The sequence below is a fragment of the Urocitellus parryii genome, chromosome 5, assembly GCF_045843805.1.
Source record: "Urocitellus parryii isolate mUroPar1 chromosome 5, mUroPar1.hap1, whole genome shotgun sequence".
Taxonomy (NCBI): domain Eukaryota; kingdom Metazoa; phylum Chordata; class Mammalia; order Rodentia; family Sciuridae; genus Urocitellus; species Urocitellus parryii.
The window spans coordinates 58,681,342-58,700,773 of NC_135535.1; the positions used below are offsets into that span (position 1 = coordinate 58,681,342).

At 43.5% G+C, this 19,432-nt stretch overlaps 1 protein-coding gene across 4 annotated transcripts; it reads left to right on the plus strand.

Annotated features, from left to right (window-relative positions):
* Positions 1-3,403: 3,403 nt before the first annotated feature.
* Positions 3,404-19,290, plus strand: Gls2 (glutaminase 2). 4 transcript variants are annotated; one of them, XM_026398355.2, is made up of 18 exons: positions 3,404-3,678; positions 10,023-10,122; positions 10,503-10,624; positions 11,186-11,345; positions 11,858-11,937; positions 12,024-12,187; positions 12,490-12,548; positions 14,581-14,613; positions 14,885-14,943; positions 15,414-15,480; positions 15,625-15,675; positions 15,855-16,031; positions 16,843-16,974; positions 17,319-17,411; positions 17,571-17,632; positions 18,108-18,184; positions 18,448-18,511; positions 18,808-19,290. In XM_026398355.2, the coding sequence occupies exons 1-18, from the start codon at positions 3,497-3,499 to the stop codon at positions 18,962-18,964; spliced, it is 1,839 nt and encodes a 612-aa protein (XP_026254140.2). In that variant the 5' UTR covers positions 3,404-3,496; the 3' UTR covers positions 18,965-19,290. The 4 variants fall into 4 exon arrangements, with proteins under 4 accessions (XP_026254140.2, XP_026254141.2, XP_026254142.2 ...); XM_026398356.2 differs by having other exon boundaries at positions 11,216-11,345; XM_026398358.2 differs by lacking the exon at positions 3,404-3,678 and adding an exon at positions 3,806-3,918 and having other exon boundaries at positions 11,216-11,345.
* Positions 19,291-19,432: the final 142 nt, after the last annotated feature.

Here is a 19,432-nt window from a genome sequence, read left to right on the forward strand (position 1 = left end):
AAAAATGTGAAATCCTTCAATTGGACTAACTTCCCAGCTATATTCTATAGAGTAGAACAAATGAGAGCATCTAAATCATAAAAAATAAAGTCTTCAAACACAAACATCAAGTTTCCTATTTTGTACCTCAGATAATTTAGCTTTTTTTAATTTAAGGATTCAAAACCATTAAGACCAATCCTCCTTCATATACCATGAAATTCTGGCAAAGCCAAAGACTGACTTAAAGAATCCACTATTGGGCTGGGATTGTGGCTCAGCAGTAGAGCACTCTATCAGGTGCGAGGCCCTGGGTTCGATCCTCAGCACCACATAAAGATAAATAATAAAATAAAAGTATTGTATCCAACTACAACTAAAAAATAAAATAAATAAATAAATAAATAAAAGAATCCAGGGGCTGGGGTTATAGCTCAGCAGTAGAGTGTTTGCCTCCCACTTGTGAGATACTGGGTTCGATCCTCAGCACCTCATAAAAAATAAATAAACAAAATAAATAAAGATATTGTGTCCATCTTTAAAAAAAATCTTAAAAAAATAATCCACTATTAAAGGAGATACACAGGAAAGTTTTATTTTACCTATGAAAACCCTCATGTGTAGTTGCCCAGGTCAGAGTTGGATAATTCTCTAATATAGAAACTAGATGTGTCCTTTTCAAATTAGAAACAAAAAAAGATCATGATGCCACCAAGTTTTAACCACCTGAGATGACTTCATCTTAAAAAATATTTATTTATTTATGGTACTAATGATTGAACCCAGGGGTGCTCTACCACCCAGCCCTTTTTACTTTTTATTTTGAGAGTCTTGCTCAGCTACCCAGGCTGGCCTTGAACTTGTGATCCTCCTGCCTCAAACTCCCAAATCATTGGGATTACAGGCATGGGCCACCACACCTGGCACAAATTTGTTCTTGAGTATCTTATACTTGACTCAACCCTATGGGGCCTTCCAACTCACCAGTTCATGCTCCATCTTCATGCCTAGGCAGCCATTTTGTAGTGGAGGCAAAATCAGTTCAAAGGTTAAAGTAAGCAGGGGCTAGTTCTCTATGCAAAGAACCACCAATCTACCACCAGATATTTTTTCACTGCCCAATCAGTTTCTATTAATATAAGTGTAGAGAAGGAGAAACTCATTACTAATTATAATTAAAGTTAATTTAAAGAAGCAGTGATAGGAAAAAAGGAAGCAAATAACTTCTGGTAATATTTAGAAATTCCCTAAGGTATGCTATTTTTCTCTGGAACAGATCAAAAACCTTCAGAGAAATAATATTCCTATGAAACAAAGATAAGATTAGATATATATATATGGAAAAACTAATGCTAAATTGAATCTACATTTAGTATTAAGACACAGAAGTTTGCCTCTCATGCAAAGCCAAGCATAAGGCAGCAAGCTGGAGTCCTAAATTAGAGGGAGTTCTACTGATAGGAGAACAGATAGGGCATATAGGGAATGGTTACAAAAGGGAAAAAAAAACAGGGAAAAAAAAAAAAAAGAGGTCACTCCATCTGGTTTCAAACCAAATAAACCCCCTCCAACCCTATCCAAGGAAAAGGAGAACTGCCTTTCCACACAACGTGCTCCACAAAAGAGCATGGTTTTGATATTTAGTTTCCCACGGTTACATCTTTTTTTTTTCTTTTTCTTTTTTTCTTTCTTTCTTTTTTTTTTTTTTTTTTTTTTGAACTAGAGATTGAATTCAGGGGCACTGGACCACTGAGCTACATCCCCAGACCTATTTAGAGACAGGGTCTTAGCGCCTCACCACGCTGAGGATGCTGGCTTTGAACTCTGGATCCTCTGCCTCAGCTTTCGGAGCTGCTGGTATTAGGCATGTGCCACCGCGCTTGGCTCCATGGTTGCGTCTTGGTGGTCATTTCAATTCAAAAATGAAAAAAAAAAAAACAGTATTTTATGGTATAGTCAGAGGTACCTCAAGAAATGGCCTTCAGTACTATATCATACAGAAAATTCTTGTTTTAAGGACAGGGTTATTTCTGCTAGGGTAATTCAATTCAAATTGTTAATTTGGGGGAAGGGCTGCATGAAGGAGAAAGAGTGTTGTAGTCAGAGGCTTTGTTCTAATTTCTGGCTCTGTGGTTCTTATGCCCTGGGTTACCTTATGCAAGAAGTCATAATTTCTAAATCTTAGTTTCCTCATCTTCAAAATCAGACTAAAAACTGCTTAGCAGGTCTCTGTTAAGGAGAGATAAATTAAGTGGTTGGCACTCCATAATAGCTCTTTACCGAAATCCTACAAAATATAGATGTTTTTAGGCTCTGCTGAGATACAAGATGAAAGTTGCAGATGACAAAATTCCTGAGCGTTCTTGGTTTTCAAAATTCTTTTTGTTCCTCACCTCTTCTCAATGAGGAAAACAAGGACAAGCGATTAAAACAGCCAAAATTCTAGATGCGCATAAGAGTTTACAAAACATTTTCATGTGCGTTTCCTTATTTCAATGTCTGAACTTTACAGATAAGAAAACAAAATAAATGAGAAGCTAAAATAAATGAGAGGTAAAACTATAACCAAGCATCCTAACAACCACCAAGGAGGCTTTTTCTCCGCCCCACTCTCTCCCTAGTTAGTGTTGGGGCGCGCCTGTGTGTTTTGCTGGGAACTGAACCCAGGACCTCACACATGCTAGGCAAGCGCTCTGAGCTACATCCCCGGCCCAGCGGCTGTTTCTAGATGAGGTATTTTGTGGCCACCGACTCCACTCACCACCACCGCGCGACAGTGACTACGACTCTTTTGGCCTGCAGGCCGCACTGTGAAGCGCATTACTGAGGGTCGGTTCTGACCTCTGAACGTCGAAGGTCATTAAGTCATTCCTAAATAGGGCTCACTCTCATCCTTCTCTCTCGAGGCACCGCTCTCGTCTCTACCAGAGAATTCCATAGTTCCTAACCCCGCCGCGATCAGGTGGCGTCCCAGGGTTTTGCAGACGTTCTGCCTAGCTTTCCCACCCACAACACCTGCACTCAAAGCTCGCTGCAGTAGCCAGGGAGCAGAAGAATCAGCAGGCTCTCGCGGACAGCCCACCGCCTTGCTTTCATTGGGTAACCTCATCCTCTCCCCGCCCACCAGCCCCACCATCTTTTTTTTTTCTTTCTTTCTTCTTCTTCTCCCTCAATTATTGGACTTGAGCACTGTCTATCTCGACTCCCGGGCACCGCCCTCTCTTCACCACCCCCTAGACCCCAGGCCCCACTTCTTCCCAGTCACTGGCATTCCTAGCCCATCCATCCCCTGTCTAGGAAGAATGAGTGAATCTGGCGCCGACCGGAGCCTAGAAGGGACGGCCCCTCCTCCAGCTCCAGCCCCACCCACCCGGCTTCTCTTCACCTCCCAGACGCAGCACTCCCTCACTCAGCTCCCCCCACACCTAGTCTAGCTCGCAACGTCTCCACCCCCTCCCTACCAGCCAACGCTCAGACGTCCCCGGCTCTCGGGCAGAGCCGGCAGCGCGCTGGGGGCATGCGCTCCATGAGAGCTCTGCAGAATGCACTGAGCCGAGCTGGCAGTCGGTGCCAGCGGGGAGGCTGGGGTCACCTGAGCCGGAGCCCCTTCCTTGGCTGGGGCGTCCGACACCACCTCAGTGAGGCAGCGGCACAGGGCAGGGAGACGCCGCACAGCCACCAGCCACAGCACCAGGATCAGTAAGGCTCGCGGGACAGGGGCAGGGGACAGGCTTGCTCCCACTCCCACTGTCGTTCTCGCTAGCGCCCGAATCCCGGTCCCCAGGGAGCGCATCACATCTCCCCTCTTCTCGCTCTCTAGCCTGCGATGCCTTTTCCTTTAGATTTGGGGATTTGGGTCCGCCGAGCTCGGGCGGTAACGTGCCGCCCGCCCGGGAGGGCGTTTGGGCAGGTCGGTCTTCGAGATGGTGCCTGTCCAAGGTGCGTACTTAAATGGGAATGCAGAATGGGCGCAGTGTTGCTTGGTGCACATGTCACAGTGTGGGGCCGTGTGCAGGCCCGCCCATCCTCCCCTTCTTTTCCTCTCGGGTTCTCCTAGGTATTTTAGGGGATGTGTGGGTATAAACAGCCTCCTGTTTTAGGTCCAAGTGTACTTGGGTCTACGTGGAGTGTCTTATTTCTGCGCGTACTCGCAGGCAAAGTGTGATGGGCGCTTATTATTGGTGCGCAAATACATGCGTATGTATTGGGTGTGTGCATAGCAGGGTCCCCTATCTGTAGAATAAGGATATCTTTCCAAACTATTGAATGAGGAGAACATTTATAATGGTGGGGGGAATCATGAGATGCAGAAATCAGAGCTAGTCAGAGCTGTTATTTATGCTGCTCAGGCTCCCTAATTTGAAGGATTCTTCTCCTTTGGGTACTTCTGCTTCCCACTCCCAGGTGGAACTTCTCTTCCCGGTCACCCAGAAATACTTGGTTGCTGAACCTTTTCCTTTTTTTCCTCTCTCTGAGACACAAATAATGCTGAATAAGAAATTTTTGCAAAAAAAGAAATTTTTGCCCTCTTCAGAGAAGGGTGAGCTAGACCCAGTCCAAGTAACCCCTACCCTATTATAGCTGTAACAGGAAATGGGCTCTCTGTTTTATCATTGACATCTAACTGATGATACTCAGAAACATATGTATACCGTAGTTAAAATAGCCATAAAAACAGCACTGTCTCACCACCACTGAAGTTCCAGTCCTGAGAGGTAATAAACCAATAAGTATTTGAAGGGTACTGGGAGACCAATAACTATTGTTTACTATTTTTTTTTTAAAGAGAGAGAGAGAATTTTTAATATTTATTTTTTAGTTCTTGGCGGACACAACATCTTTGTTTTTTGTGGTGCTGAGGATCGAACCCCGGCCGCACGCATGCCAGGAGAGAGTCCTACCGCTTGAGCCACATCCCCAGCCCTACTATTTTTTAAAATTTTTTTTTGGGGGGGAAGGGTACTGGGGATTGAACTCCGAGGCACTTGACCACTGAGCCACATCCCCAACCCTATTATTCATTTTATTTAGAGACGGGTCTCACTGAGTTGCTTAGTGTCTCACCATTGCTGAGGCTGGCTTCAAACTTGCAATTCTCCCATGTCAGTCTCCCCAGCCGCTGGGATTACAGACGTGTGCCACCAAGCCTGGCAATTGTTTACTATTAATAATCATTATTATGCACTACTTTTCTCAAAGAGACATGGAACATTTAAAGGATAAGACCACTCCTTCCTGTTCAATCTTCACCCTCCCCTCCTCCCAAATAACTATGGGAGTGGTAGGATAGAGGAAAGCCTATTATCCTTCCCCTTTAGAGTGGGAGCTAGAAGCATCCCTGGTTCCCCTACACACACACCAGCATCTAGTGAGTAGGGTAATAGAGTGTTTTTAGGGGACTAGTTTCTCCTGCCTGTGGCTGCTCCATCTCCAGGAAACCTCTTGGTAATGGCCTTGGATTGCTGCTCCCTGGGCAGAAGGGTTGGCAGCACTGGAGGGTGATGGCCGCTGAGAGTGTGACACCATGAAGGGTAGGATTTTGACTTGGGGGTGAAGGAAGTCTTGTTATTCGGGTTATTGTTTATTTTTAAAAACATGTAGCTTTATTGTATTTCTGATTTTTAAAAGAAAAACAAGAATCCAAGTGTGTGATGTGCTTCTGTAATCCCAGCTACTTACTTAGTAGGCTGAGGTAGAAAGAATGAAAATGCAAGGCTAGCCTGGGCAACATAGTAAGACCCCATCTCAAAAAGAAAAGAAAGATAAAAACAGTATCAAGAAAAAAAGGCTCACATGCACAAGACCCTGAGTTCAATCCCCATCACCACCAAAAAGGAAAGAAAAGCAAGCTGAGAAGTGGATTTGGGCTGGGATTGTGGCTCAGTAGTAGAGTGCTCGCCTAGCACATGCGAGGCCCTAGGTTCAATCCTCAGCACCACATAAAAATAAATAAAATAAAGATATTGTGTCCAACCACAACTAAAAATAAATATTAAAAAAAAGAAAGAAAGAAAGAAAGAAAGGGATGGCTGGGGATATAGCTCAGTTGGTAGCATGACTAGGCCCTGGGTTCAATCCCCAGCACCACCAAAAAAATATTGTGATATTTCCATATATATCTAATGTATAACAAAAATGAGATCATATTCATATCCTTTGGTAACCTACTTTTCTATTTTTGAACAGCTTTCAATATGTGTATATGACATCAATTTTAATAGCTGCCATTTTACCATTTTAAAAAATTCCATGATATGAGTTGCCACAACCTTTTTTTTTTTGTATTGCTAGGAATCAAATCCAAGGCCTTAAACATTCTAGGCATGCACTGTATCACTGAACCACATTCCCAGCACCATTACCATAACTTACTTAATCAATCTTCAGTTTGGTTACTATAGACTCTTTTGTGTACTTTCAACAATAATTTCACTATATTTTTCTTTTCTTCTTCTGATACAGGGGTTGAACCCGGGGCATTCTACCACTGAGCCACATCCCCAGCTGTTTTTTTAAGATATTTTGAGACAGAGTCTTGCTAAGTCGCTGAGGTTTACTTTGAACTCATGATCCTCTTGCCTCAGCCTCCTAAGTCACTGGGATTATAGGTGTGTGCACCATGCCTGGTTCACAATTATTTCTTTTTTAAATATTTTATTAATTGTTGATGGACCTTTATTTTACTTATTTATATGTGATGCTGAGAATCCAACCCAGGGCCTCACACATGTGAGGCAAGAGCTTTACCACTGAGCCACAACCCCAGCACCTCACAATTATTTCTTTTTTTAAAAAATATTTTTTTTAGTGTTGATGGACCTTTATTTTATTCATTTATTTATATGTGGTGCTGAGAATTGAACCCAGTGCCTCACACATGTGAGGCAAGCACTCTACCACTGAGCCACAACCCCAGCCCCTCACAATTATTTATTTTTTTTAATATTTATTTTTTAGGTGTAGATGGACACAACACAATGCCTTTATTTTTATGTGGTTCTGAGAATCGAACCCGGGTCCCCCCCATGCTAGGCGAGCGCTCTACCGCTGAGCCACAATCCCAGCCCACAATTATTTCTTAAGAGTAAATTCCTAGGAAATTTTGTTCCCAAAACATCTGATGACATTAATATCTTCTATAGTCTTTTAGAGATATTTTAATGCATATAATACATGTTAATATTATCTTTTTAATAAATGATATTATACTGTACACATTATTCTATACCTTTTTTCCCTTCAACATTATATTGGTGATCAGTCTATATCTAAATCAAAAGGCATGCAATTTTTTAGCGTCATATGGTGGTAACGCCTGTAATCCCAGTGGCTCAGGAGGCTGAGACAGGAGGATCTCGAGTTCAAAGCCAGCCTCAGCAAAAGTGAGGCACTAAGCAACTCAGTGAGACCCTGTCTCTAAATAAATCAAAACAGGCCTGAGGATGTGGCTTAGTGGCTGATTGCCCCTGAATTCAATTCCCAGTACTGCCCCCCCCAAAAAAAATATGCAATTTTTTAAAGAATTTTGAGACATTCAGAAATGATGTGGCATCATTTCCTATCTATCAGCATTCAGGCACAGAGACCTGCTTTCAAGGTGTTCCTCCAAAGGCTGGGAATGTAGCACAGTGGTAGAGCACTTTTCTAGCATGCCTGAGCCTTGGGTTCAATCTCCCGTACTGCAAAACATAAAACAAAATAACCAAACATCCCTACAAACTTTCCTCTTTTAGTTATCCCTCATATGGCTTCCCCACCCCTTTCCTACAGATACTAGCATTGTGATGGTTTCCTCCAAAATTGGATCCCTTCCCCTTCTGGTGTTCCTCCTGGTCCCAAACGCACACATGCCTACTCTATGCCAAGCTTCTTGAGAATCTTTAGTTTTTTAGTGTCTTGTTTCATGGACAATATAGTTATATGGTTCAAAATTCAAAAGTATAAAAGATACTATAGTGAAAAGCATCCCTCCCACCCTTTTTGCATAGCCCCAACTACTCCTCCTAGAGATGAGTTTTACCTGTTTCTTATATGTCCTGCCAGAAATATTTTGTACTGGAATAAGGAAACATATTTTTAAACATCAATAGTTTCATTCTGCATACACTGTTCTGAAACATGCTTCTTTAGTTAATATTACGTCTTAGAGATCAGTACTCAAAGCAGTCCCTAATTTCATTTTATTTACAGGGCATAACATTTCATTATATGAATAAACTCATAATTTACCTATTTCCCTACTAATGCACAGTTGTTTTAAATCTTTTTTAATTATGCAATGAATATGTAACTTTATAGATAAGTGAATATATTCCTGGAAACCAAGTTATTGGGTCAAAGGGCTTTGAAGGGTCTAAATCTCAACTGTCGTATTTGATCTGATATCATTCCTCTAAATCTGTTAATAGAGGAACTCTTGAAGATCAAGAAGTCTTTGGTGCCTAAAGAATTTTTCGTGCCATAACCATTGAGAGAGAGATTTGGGGGGTACAGGGACCTTCCTAATTATGTAACATGGTAATTCTTATCAAAGACCCACTTTGCTCAAAGATAGGAAGACAAAAACCTAGTTGAACAAGGGAAGAGTCCTCCGACAGTAAAATGGTTTACGTGCCACCCCAGCAACAACATAAGTAAAATCTGGAGGGTTGGGGAGATATTACAGAGTTGGTGGCATTTGAACTGGACCTTGAAGGATGGACAGGACTATGCTAATTGAAGGAGAAGAAGGTCATTCCATGCAGAAATCACAGCATACGTAAAATCCAGGAAACCTCACAGTCCCTGGCCCATTTGGGGAACCATCTATTAACCTCTCATAATGAATGTGGGAGAATGGTGGGGAATAGCAAAAGAAAGGTAGCAGGTTTTTTGGTGCTGGGGATTGAACCTAGGGGTACTTTACCACTGAGCTACATCCCCAGTGTCTCACTAATTTTGTTTTTTAAAGAGAGAGTGAGAGAAATTTTTTTAAATATTTATTTTTTAGTTTTTGGTGGACACATCATCTTTATTTTTATTTTTATGTGGTGCTGAAGATCGAACCCAGCGCCCTGCACATGCCAGGCGAGTGTGCTACTGCCTGAGCCACATCCCCAGCCCCATGTCTCACTAATTTGCTTAGGCTAGCTTCCAACTTGCAGCCCTTCTGCCTCAGCCTCCTGAGTGGCTGGGATTACAGGCATACACTACCTGCACCCAGCAAATTGGCAGGTTCTAAGGAGCCTTGAATGCCAAACCAAGAAATAACTTCTTCTGTAAGCACTAGGGAGCCATCACAAAGTTTTTGAGTTATTCTGAGTTTAAGAAAATAGGTAGCACATTGCAGAAGATAGTTGGGGAGTCAAGAGTGTATAGTGGCAATTAGGTAACAAACAACAAGGAGCTATTGAGTTCTGATTTACTGAGCATCTACTTTATGTTAAGACAGTTTTTCATGGAATATGATCTTAATTTAGGCTCATATTACCCATGTGAAGTAGACATTACCACTCTTATTTTATAGACTAGGAAGCAGGTTCAACAATATTACGTGATCTGCCCCAACATCACACAGCTATTAAGGAGCAACCTTCGATCCTTTCTACTATACCATATTGCTTGGGGGGAAAGAAGAGGGCAGATTTGAGAGGTATTATGGAGGTAGATTCATCCAGTTTTAGTGGCCAACCAAACATGGACTTAAGGTATGGGAACTACCAAAATTGTTCTGCATTTCCAGTCTAGCACCCAGGTGGTAGTACTTTTATTTGACCCAGATGGGAAACACAAGAAGAGAAGAGGCGGGAAGGTAAGATGACTTAGGTTTGGACATGCTGAGTTTTCAGTGCCTATGGTCTAGAAGTGTCAAGTAGGCAGGTAGAAATAAAGATCTTAGTTATGAGTAAAAGCTAGAAAGTGAAAGGTACAACTTCTCAGGACAGATCAGATGGTTTAGGGAAGAGACACAGAATGAGGACACTCACCAGCCCATGTTCAAGGAGGAGGAGCAAGGAGTGATTCTCAGGCTCCTGCCCTCCTCCCCTGTCTCTGCCCCCAAACAGTGATGCATCAGAGTGTGGCATGCTGTCCCGCCTGGGTGATCTGCTCTTCTACACTATTGCCGAGGGACAGGAACGAATCCCCATCCACAAGTTCACTAGTGTAAGTTGCCCCCTTTACCTGTTCTGAACCCTAATCCTTAGATCTATGGAAAGTGGGAAAAGGAGGGTAGGACAGATACAGGACACCTAATGGGTTACTGCATGAGGATAGAGAATGCAGGTGGGTAATAACAGATGCCTAAGCTAAGGAGACAATCCCATCTCTGCCCCAGGGCCAGATTAAACACAACTAGCTGAAAAGGGGCAGGAATCCCTTGTTAACCTTCAAAGCTGCTTCATTCCCTTTTAATTTCCAAATCCACTTGTCCTACCTTTTGTAGTAACTGGGATTGAGGTAACTGAGTATCTATTGGGAAAGACTATTAGGATTAAAATACTATTCTTTGAGCTAAATTTACCAGGCCTCTTCTTTCCCTAAAGGCACTGAAGGCCACCGGACTGCAGACATCAGATCCCCGGCTCCGGGACTGCATGAGTCAGATGCACCACATGGTCCAAGAGTCTAGCAGTGGTGGCCTCTTGGACCGAAATCTCTTCCAAAAGTGAGGGCCCCAGAAATGAGGGCATTATTTTCAAAACTGTTCTGTGGACACAGATATCAGAGCATATAGAAATCTTGGGGATTGTATAATTCAACACTTCATTTTGTTTTATTATTCATCACACAAGTAATATATGAATACTCATTATGAATTCTGAACAATATAGAAATATATGTTCTCATTTCCCGTTTCTCCCAGTCCTAGCCCCTTTTCCTGGAAGTAAACATTGTTAACAGATTAGTGGATATCTTTTAGATAATATCCTATGTAGTCACACATATATATGAATATACATAAATATAGGACTTAGGATTTCTAAAATATAAAAATGACATACTATACTTATTCTAGTAATTATTTTTTTCTTATATCCCAAGACATTATGTCTTGAGGTATCTTTCCATGTTATTACTATTGTTCATTTTAGGGGTGAAGAAACTCAAAACCAAAATGATAAAGTGACTTGCCAAAGCTATTGGTCTCAAACCACATGACCGCTCACAACCTTCTTTATTCCCAACCTCCATGGCTCCAGAGTGAGTCCCTGCTGTATGTCTGCAGCCCCCTAATGCAATCGTGTCTGGGATCCAGGTGTGTGAGCAGCAACATTGTGCTCCTGACCCAGGCATTCCGAAAGAAGTTTGTCATTCCCGATTTTGAGGAGTTCACGGGCCATGTGGATCGCATCTTTGAGGATGCCAAAGAGCTCACAGGAGGCAAAGTGAGGGCTGGGGGGGGGGATAAGGGAGGGGCAAGGGCTCTGGGCCAGATATATTTTAATTCTTAAAGACTTCCTGGGGCTGGTAATCCAATGGATGTAAAATGAGAAGCAGAACCTCTAAAAATGTGGAAATAGCTCCATGTGTTTCTAAACAGGTTCCTAGAACAAGTGAGGGAATCCTAGTTTTCTTAGGAGATTGTGGCATAGTCAAGTGAATTGTCAGAGACTTACAGTAATTGAATCTAAAAATCAAAACAGGAAGCTGACCCCAGAATTCTCCTTTTTAACCTTCCATGAGCTTTACTGCCATCACTACAGGACAGAGGCTACAGATAGATAAGATCCCCTAGGACTTAAGGCTTGGAGTTTCTGGGAACAACAAATAGAAGGGAATTCATTTGCCATGCTGGAGTCAGAATTTAGCTTTTTATCAAAAAAACTCTCCTGATCCTGAACTCCATACTCTTCTCCACATCCATCTTTCTCCCTTTTCTCTACCCACTCCTGCCCAGGTGGCGGCCTACATCCCTCACCTGGCCAAGTCAAACCCAGACCTGTGGGGTGTCTCCCTATGTACTGTGGATGGACAACGGTGAGATGCTGGGTGAGAGGAAGGGGAGGAAGGGCACAGGTAAAGAACAAAGGCCAACCCCTTTCATTGCACCTGTCTGCCTCTAGGCACTCTGTGGGCCACACAAAGATCCCCTTCTGCCTGCAGTCCTGCGTGAAGCCCCTCACCTATGCCATCTCCATAAGCACCCTAGGCACTGACTACGTGCATAAGTTTGTGGGCAAGGAGCCCAGCGGCCTGCGCTACAACAAACTCTCCCTCAATGAGGAAGGTGAGCACCCCCAGAGCTCAGACCAAACTCATGCTCCCTCCCCCAAGCCTTTTTCATTTGTTTCTTTGCCTTTCCTCCCATCCAACTACTAACCAGGCCTAACCCTGCTTAGCTTGTGAGATCAGAGATGATCAAGCATGATCAGAGTGGTACGGCTGTAAACACTGTTTTTCCTGATTAGCCCTGATATTCCTTTTACCCCAGCAAAGAAATCTTTCTTATTTAACCTACAGAGAGGGCAGGCTGTAAAGGAGTCTTTGTTCAGTGACTGATAAGACCCTGCACAATTTGTATTTCCCCAGGAATTCCTCATAATCCCATGGTCAATGCTGGTGCCATTGTTGTCAGCTCCCTGATCAAGGTCAGTGACACACTAACTTTCTGAAAGGTACTCTTTTCTAAGCCTCCTTATTCCTATATCCCTCCTATCTGTTAAGCTCTCCAGGGAGACCAGTGGGATACTGATTCCTTTGAGGGTTCCCAGGAGGCTTTGTATGAGCGTAACAGGGATCTGTGTGTTATGCTGAGGATGCCAGTAAGAGAGGCTGCATCACCTCCTCCACTTTCACCCTATATCATTCCCTGCCCCACCTATGAGTAGAATCTAGAGCTTCCAGGCCCTTGGAGGAGTGAGCAGATCCTGACCCCTGCCTAGGATCAAGGGCCAAATGCCAGAGACAGGGGGAGGACAGCATTATTAGGCACCGATTGGCCACTTCTGGGTGAGGGAAACATGCAAAGAAGGGTGAATGGCCAGGCCAGGGCAGTTATTCACGTCACCTAGAACTGTGAGTTGGCCTTGAGCAAGGGTGTCAGGCAAGCCCATCAGCTGTAGGTCTCCCAGGGCTTAAGCAAGAACTTGGGAGCAGCGTGGGCAGAAACATTCTGAAGCCAATCACAGTCCCTCCTGGGGAAGGTGGTGTTAATAACCCTTCCCCCAGCAATTCAGGTGTCAGAGTCCCTGTGGTGTTGACTCTAGCTGACGTGTGCATGAAGCAGTGAGTCTGAGGGTAGGAAACCAGGCCAAGTCTCTATCCCTATTCTGTGATGGTTCTATCTACAGCCCTGTCTCTGGGACCTGCTTCATCCCATTCCCATCTAAGTTGGCCATATTGATCTTGACTCAACTAAAATCTTTAGCTTCAGGGTTAGGGATGTAGCTCCATGGCAGAGCACTTGCAAAGACCCTGAGTTTGATCCTAGCACCACCAAAAGGGGAAAAAAAATCTTTAGCTTCCTTGTCAGCTGTTAATATGGTTGGATATTATAATATATGCAACAGATATACTCATCCGATTTCTGTCACTCCATTCAGTCTTAGGATTGGCATGGGAGTCAGAATGAGCTAAATTAAGGTTCTAGCATGGTATATTAAGGGATGGGAATCAGGGCTGGGTGCAGTGGCACACTCCTGAAACCCCAGCAGCTCAGGAGGCTGAGGCAGAAGAATTACAAGTTCAAAGCTAGCCTCAGCAATTCAACAAGGCCCTAAGCAAGTTAGTGAGACCCTGTCTCTAAATAAAATACAAAAAGGGATGGGGATATGGCTCAGTAACTAAGTGCCCCTGGGTTCAATCCCTGGTATTAAAAAAAAAAAAAAAAGATGAGAATGAGAGGAGTAGAACTTGGAGACAGGACTGGAGGCAAGAAAATAAAAGTGGGAGTCAGAGATAAGGGTTCAGAGAGAGAATGAAAGTGGGGGGACTCAGGCTTACTGAGCATGTGAAGTTCTCTGTACCTTTGTGCCTTAATAAAAATCTAAACTGTTTGTTTTTTAAGATCAATATATAGGGGTTGGGGATATAGCTCAGCTGATAGAGTGCCTTGCATGCACAAGGCCCTGGGTTCAATCCCCAGCACCACACACACACACACACACACACACACACAAAATCAGTACACACACCCCAATAAAGGTCTCAGTTGTTTAAAAAGGAAAGAAGTTTGCCAGGGCATGGCAGCATGTGCCCACAGACTCAGTTATTCGGGAAGCTAAGGTAGGAGGATCATTTGATCCTAAAAGTTTGAGACCAGCATGGGTAACATAGTGAAATCCTGTCTTTGAGACACAAAGAAAAAGGTCATTGTAAAATATATCCCCAGTAGCAAGACTAGTCTAACATTTTTTTTTTAAAAGAGAGAGTGAGGGGGGGGGGACAGAGAGAATTTTAACATTTATTTATTTTTTCTTAGTTCTCGGCGGACACAACATCTTCGTTTGTATGTGGTGCTGAGGATCGAACCCGGGCCACACGCACGCTAGGCGAGCGCGCTACCGCTTGAGCCACATCCCCAGCCCTAGTCTAACATTTTTTAACTCTTCTAAGTGCTTGACCTTTTCCTTTGTCATTGTCCTTGGCTTGAGACACTGACATCTCTCTCTTTCTCTGTAGATGGACTGTAACAAAGCAGAGAAGTTTGATTTTGTAAGTTCCCTTGCTACTCAGCTCCTAGCTGCCTTTCACCATGTCATGCTGACCCCTCCAGCTGCCCCAAGTACTTGGCTCTAGACCCAGTATCAGGTGCACCCATACTAGAAGGCTTATTTCCTTCAGGGAGGAAATCCTCTTGAAGTCCCTGTCCTCACAGGCAAAGCTGGGATAAGGGCTGAGTGGTTCAGAAGGACTGTTCAGCCTGGGATGTGTTTAGTAGGAGTTCTCGGTCAGGTGAGCCTCCCTTGCCCCTCTTCTCTTCCAGGTGTTGCAATATCTGAACAAAATGGCTGGAAATGAATTCATGGGTTTCAGCAATGCCACGTAAGGCCTTGTTCAGAACTATCTGAACACATTGGGTGGTGTGTGTACACATGGGATTGGGGGAGGGATGAAAGGATCTTAGGAAGGAATTCCATAGGAACTTTGGCCTCCTAGCTTCCTCTGAGCCCCTTCATTGACATTTGTTTACTTTGTGAAATAATTTGTTCTAGTTAATATGTAAGGAGAGGTAGCATGATGGTTTGTGTCTAAGGCCTTGCCAAGACCTCAAAGCCAGAGTCTCACCAGTGTTCTTAAGACTAGATGAATAGACAGCTTTAGGGGTTGTTTTTTGTTTTTTACAACAAAGCTATGCTGAGTATTTGCTTAGGTTCAGAAATGTCCTCTAATATTACTGTGAAAAGTTATAAAGGCACTGATGTAGTTCTGTGTCTCTCAGGGAAGGCAATTTTTCCCCTTCTCCCCATACCTACCTCTCAAATATTAAGCACTAAATTGGGTGTTTGCTTCAGATTCCAGTCAGAGAAGGAAACAGGGGATCGGAATTATGCCATCGGCTATTATCTCAAGGAAAAGAAGGTAACTGGGAAGGCCAGTAGAGTTTCTGGGAATTCTGCTGCTGGTGGAAGGATAGTAGGGGTTGGGAAATTTGGCTGAGACCCTGGAGTGAGAAAGGGGCTGTCAATGGCCTGAAGAGAATGTTTTCCCTCTTCTTCCTTGCAGTGCTTTCCTAAGGGGGTGGACATGATGGCTGCCCTTGATCTCTACTTTCAGGTAAGCAAACCTGAGGGCCAAGGAAACAGGACAGACTGCCTTCCTTCTCTTACTCACATGGTTCTGTCAGGAATATTAAGCAATTTGTTAAAGATCTAGATGCTAAGAACACTGCTCTATTCCCAAAAGCACCATGTTCACATCCACATTACATCTTCACTTCTCCCTTGTCTCCACAGCTGTGCTCCGTGGAGGTCACCTGTGAATCAGGCAGTGTCATGGCAGCCACCCTTGCCAATGGTGGGATCTGTCCCATCACAGGCGAGAGCGTTCTGAGTGCTGAAGCAGTGCGCAACACCCTCAGCCTCATGCATTCCTGTGGCATGTATGACTTCTCGGGCCAGTTTGCCTTCCATGTGAGTGTTTTGGGCCCTGCCATCTATCAGTGGTGAGCCCTGTGCCAAAACAGGACACTGGTCTCTGAAAATAGAGAGATGGAAGTTTGTTCCTGCTTCTTATTCACAAATCTCCAGCTAGGCTGTTAGGCTGAGAATCCTCACAGGAGGTTGTCAGACACAGTTCCTCAAATACAAACACATGAAGGTGCACCTTCTGAATAGCTCTTGTGCAACCCTTCCTGTGGCTGTCTCTTCTGGGTCTCAGCTTCTGTGTCACTTCTCAGGAGAGGCCCTTTTTTTTTTCCTTCAGTGCTAGAGACTGAACCCAAGCCCTCCCCCATGCAAGCAAGCTCTACCAGTGAACTACATCCCCAGCCAGGAGGCTTTTCTAACTTCCCTATCTCAGATGGGTCCACCTACAACACTGGTCACAGCACCTTCCTTTTCTTCTCAGTTTGTAGTAATTATTTATTGTTGCCTGTTTATTGCCTACCTTCTACCACCAGAATGTGACTTTACCCTAGTTCTAGCTAGCAGAGTGCTAATATTTCAATTAACATTTCCTAACTTTATCAATGAATTAAATAAATATTAAGTACATAGTAATTAATATTTTTGAATTAAACAATAAGTTTATTTAATGGTAGCCACTTTAAGTAAATAAAGCAATTCTGAGCTCCTACCAAGCACAAGGAATAAGTAAGAAAAGTCTGAAAGGTTGAGGTGGTTGTGGCTTTGCCCATGCAGTCACTTAGAATAGCCTACCTTGTTTGTTTTCCTAGATTTGGGGGACCCCAAGCTCATCCTCAGCTTCAAATTTGTTCCCCAGGTGGGCCTGCCAGCCAAATCAGCTGTGTCAGGAGCCATCCTCCTGGTGGTACCCAATGTCATGGGAATGATGTGTCTGTCACCTCCACTGGACAAGCTGGGGAACAGTCATAGAGGCATCAACTTTTGCCAGGTGAGTTATTCTGCACGTAGTACTTAATATTTTTTTTTTTTTTTAAAGAGAGACGGAGAGGGAGAGAGAGAGAGACAGAATTTTTTAACATTTTTTTTTTTTTTAGTTTTTGGCAGACACAATATCTTTGTTTGTATGTGGTGCTGAGGATCGAGGATCGAACCCCGGCCGCACGCATGCCAGGCGAGCGCGCTACTGCTTGAGCCACATCCCCAGCCCACTTAATATTTTTGAATTAAGCAATAAGTTTATTTAGTGGTAGCTACTTTAAGTAAATAAAGCAATTTTGAGCTCCTACCAAGTGCAAGGAATAAGTAAACGATATCTTTGGCTTGCAATTCTAGAAGTTGGTGTCTCTCTTTAACTTCCACAACTATGACAACCTGAGGCACTGTGCTCGGAAATTAGACCCACGACGTGAAGGCGGAGAAGTTCGGGTAAGGAAAACCCCAGGTTCCTTATAAGATTATTTCAAAACAGTATATGATGTAATGCTTCATTGCCTAAGCATCCATGGAGGTCATCACAAGGCAGAACTAGGCAAGGGCAGAGTCAAAGCCACAATTAATCTCAGATGGCTATGATTTGCTTTCCAGAACAAGACTGTGGTAAACCTGTTGTTTGCTGCCTATAGTGGAGATGTCTCAGCTCTTCGAAGGTAATTTTACCATAACCAGATATTCACAGTAAAAATACTGCTGGTCAGAGATCTTATTAGGGGGTCACATAGCAAAACAGTTAAAACAGTTAAGTGCTTCAGCTTGAGGCCTAGACCGAATGGATGTAGATTTAAGTGTTTTTTTGTTTTTTTTTAAACAAAGTACCACATAAGAACTTAATAAATGACAGTGTTATTAACTTGAGTGTTAAGGGCATAGTTAACTTGCCTCAGTGGATTACCAACATCAACAAACATGTACTACAAGTAGGCAATAATGCTTTTGGAAGTATCACAATCTCATTTCTCTGAAGTGGGAATTACAGTCTCATCTAGAACAAATTATATAGCCTTCAGATTGTAGCATTAACTGTTTCACTTTTTCTGGAGTCCATCCAGTCTGACTCCATATTAGAAAGGACATTAGTGATTACAGACTGATCTGGGTAATCCTAGCCACTTTCTACTACCTCAGGTTTGCCTTGTCAGCCATGGATATGGAACAGAAAGACTATGACTCCCGCACAGCTCTACATGTTGCTGCAGCTGAAGGTATCTGAAGGATTTAAGTGGGTGGCAGAGCATAAGCCCCTTTCTTTTCTACTAAGATACCCTGTTTTATGTGTCTTCAAGGTTCCAGGGCCAACAACTAGTTCTGACAATTCAGCTGGCAGCCAAACTATTATTGGGTGTTTACAGGGAGCAAAATGGAAAGAGGCCTTTTCTCCTCTCAAAACAGTCTCTGGCTGTCAAGGGTCTATACAAAAGGGTTTAGGATCTGTATCCTATGATTTTCCTTCTGCCCCTATTCCTAGGACACACAGAAGTTGTTAAATTTTTGATCGAGGCTTGCAAAGTGAACCCTTTTGTTAAGGATAGGTAAGAAAAATTAGGCTAAAAAGGGGGAGGGTTGGGGCTGGGTTGGGGCTCTGTGATAGAGCACTTGCCTAGCATGTGTGAGGCATTGGGTTTGATTCTCAGTACCACATATAAATAAATGAATAAAATAAAGGTCCATCACCAACTAGATACATATTAAGAAAAAAAGTATGCCGGGGGCATGGAAGGGAGGGTGGCACAGCTTCTCCAACACTGCCCACTACCCACCATACACAGATATACAACTACATCACTCTTAATGTCTCCTTTGCCTGATCTTGCTCATTGTTCCTCAGGTGGGGCAACATTCCCCTGGATGATGCTGTGCAATTCAACCACCTGGAGGTGGTCAAACTGCTTCAAGATTACCAGGACTCCTACACACTCTCTGAGACTCAGGCTGAGGCAGCAGCTGAGGCCCTGTCCAAAGAGAACTTAGAGAGCATGGTTTGAGAATAACAGATCATGGACAGTCCCTGCTCAAGAAAAAAGCATGTGCTGGCCACACACTTAATCCATAACTACCAAAAAAGTATTATGGAGAGTTTCTTCAGTGGGGACCAAGAAAGCCATTTGTGACATAGGCCAGTGCTTTCTATGAGAGTTAAAATACCCCTTTCCCCAAGGGATACCACTTGTAGAGCTATCCATGGACAGTTTGCATTATGGTCTAATGGCTTGGTCCAATCAAAACCATCACAGGTCTTCAGCCAAGTCCTCTCTTGAAGAAACCACACTTCGAAGGAAGGACTCTAGCTACCATGCACATGTATAAATCAGAGTGAGAGAAAGAGGGAGCCTATGTACCCAGCTTTAGTAGTCTGGAAAGATCAGTCCCCCTTGGCCAGAACCTGCTTGCTGCTACTGCTAACAGCAATTTTATAGACAGAGAAAGTATTTTGTGCTCAAATAAACTTTAAT

Excerpts from the sequence above, each read along its gene's own strand:
- Gls2 (XM_026398355.2), top strand. The coding sequence starts at position 3,497 with ATGCGCTCCATGAGAGCTCTGCAGAATGCACTGAGCCGAGCTGGCAGT. Across the intron at positions 10,123-10,502 it reads CCATCCACAAGTTCACTAGT|GCACTGAAGGCCACCGGACT; the intron begins GTAAGTTGCCCC and ends CTTTCCCTAAAG. Across the intron at positions 11,346-11,857 it reads AAGAGCTCACAGGAGGCAAA|GTGGCGGCCTACATCCCTCA; the intron begins GTGAGGGCTGGG and ends ACTCCTGCCCAG.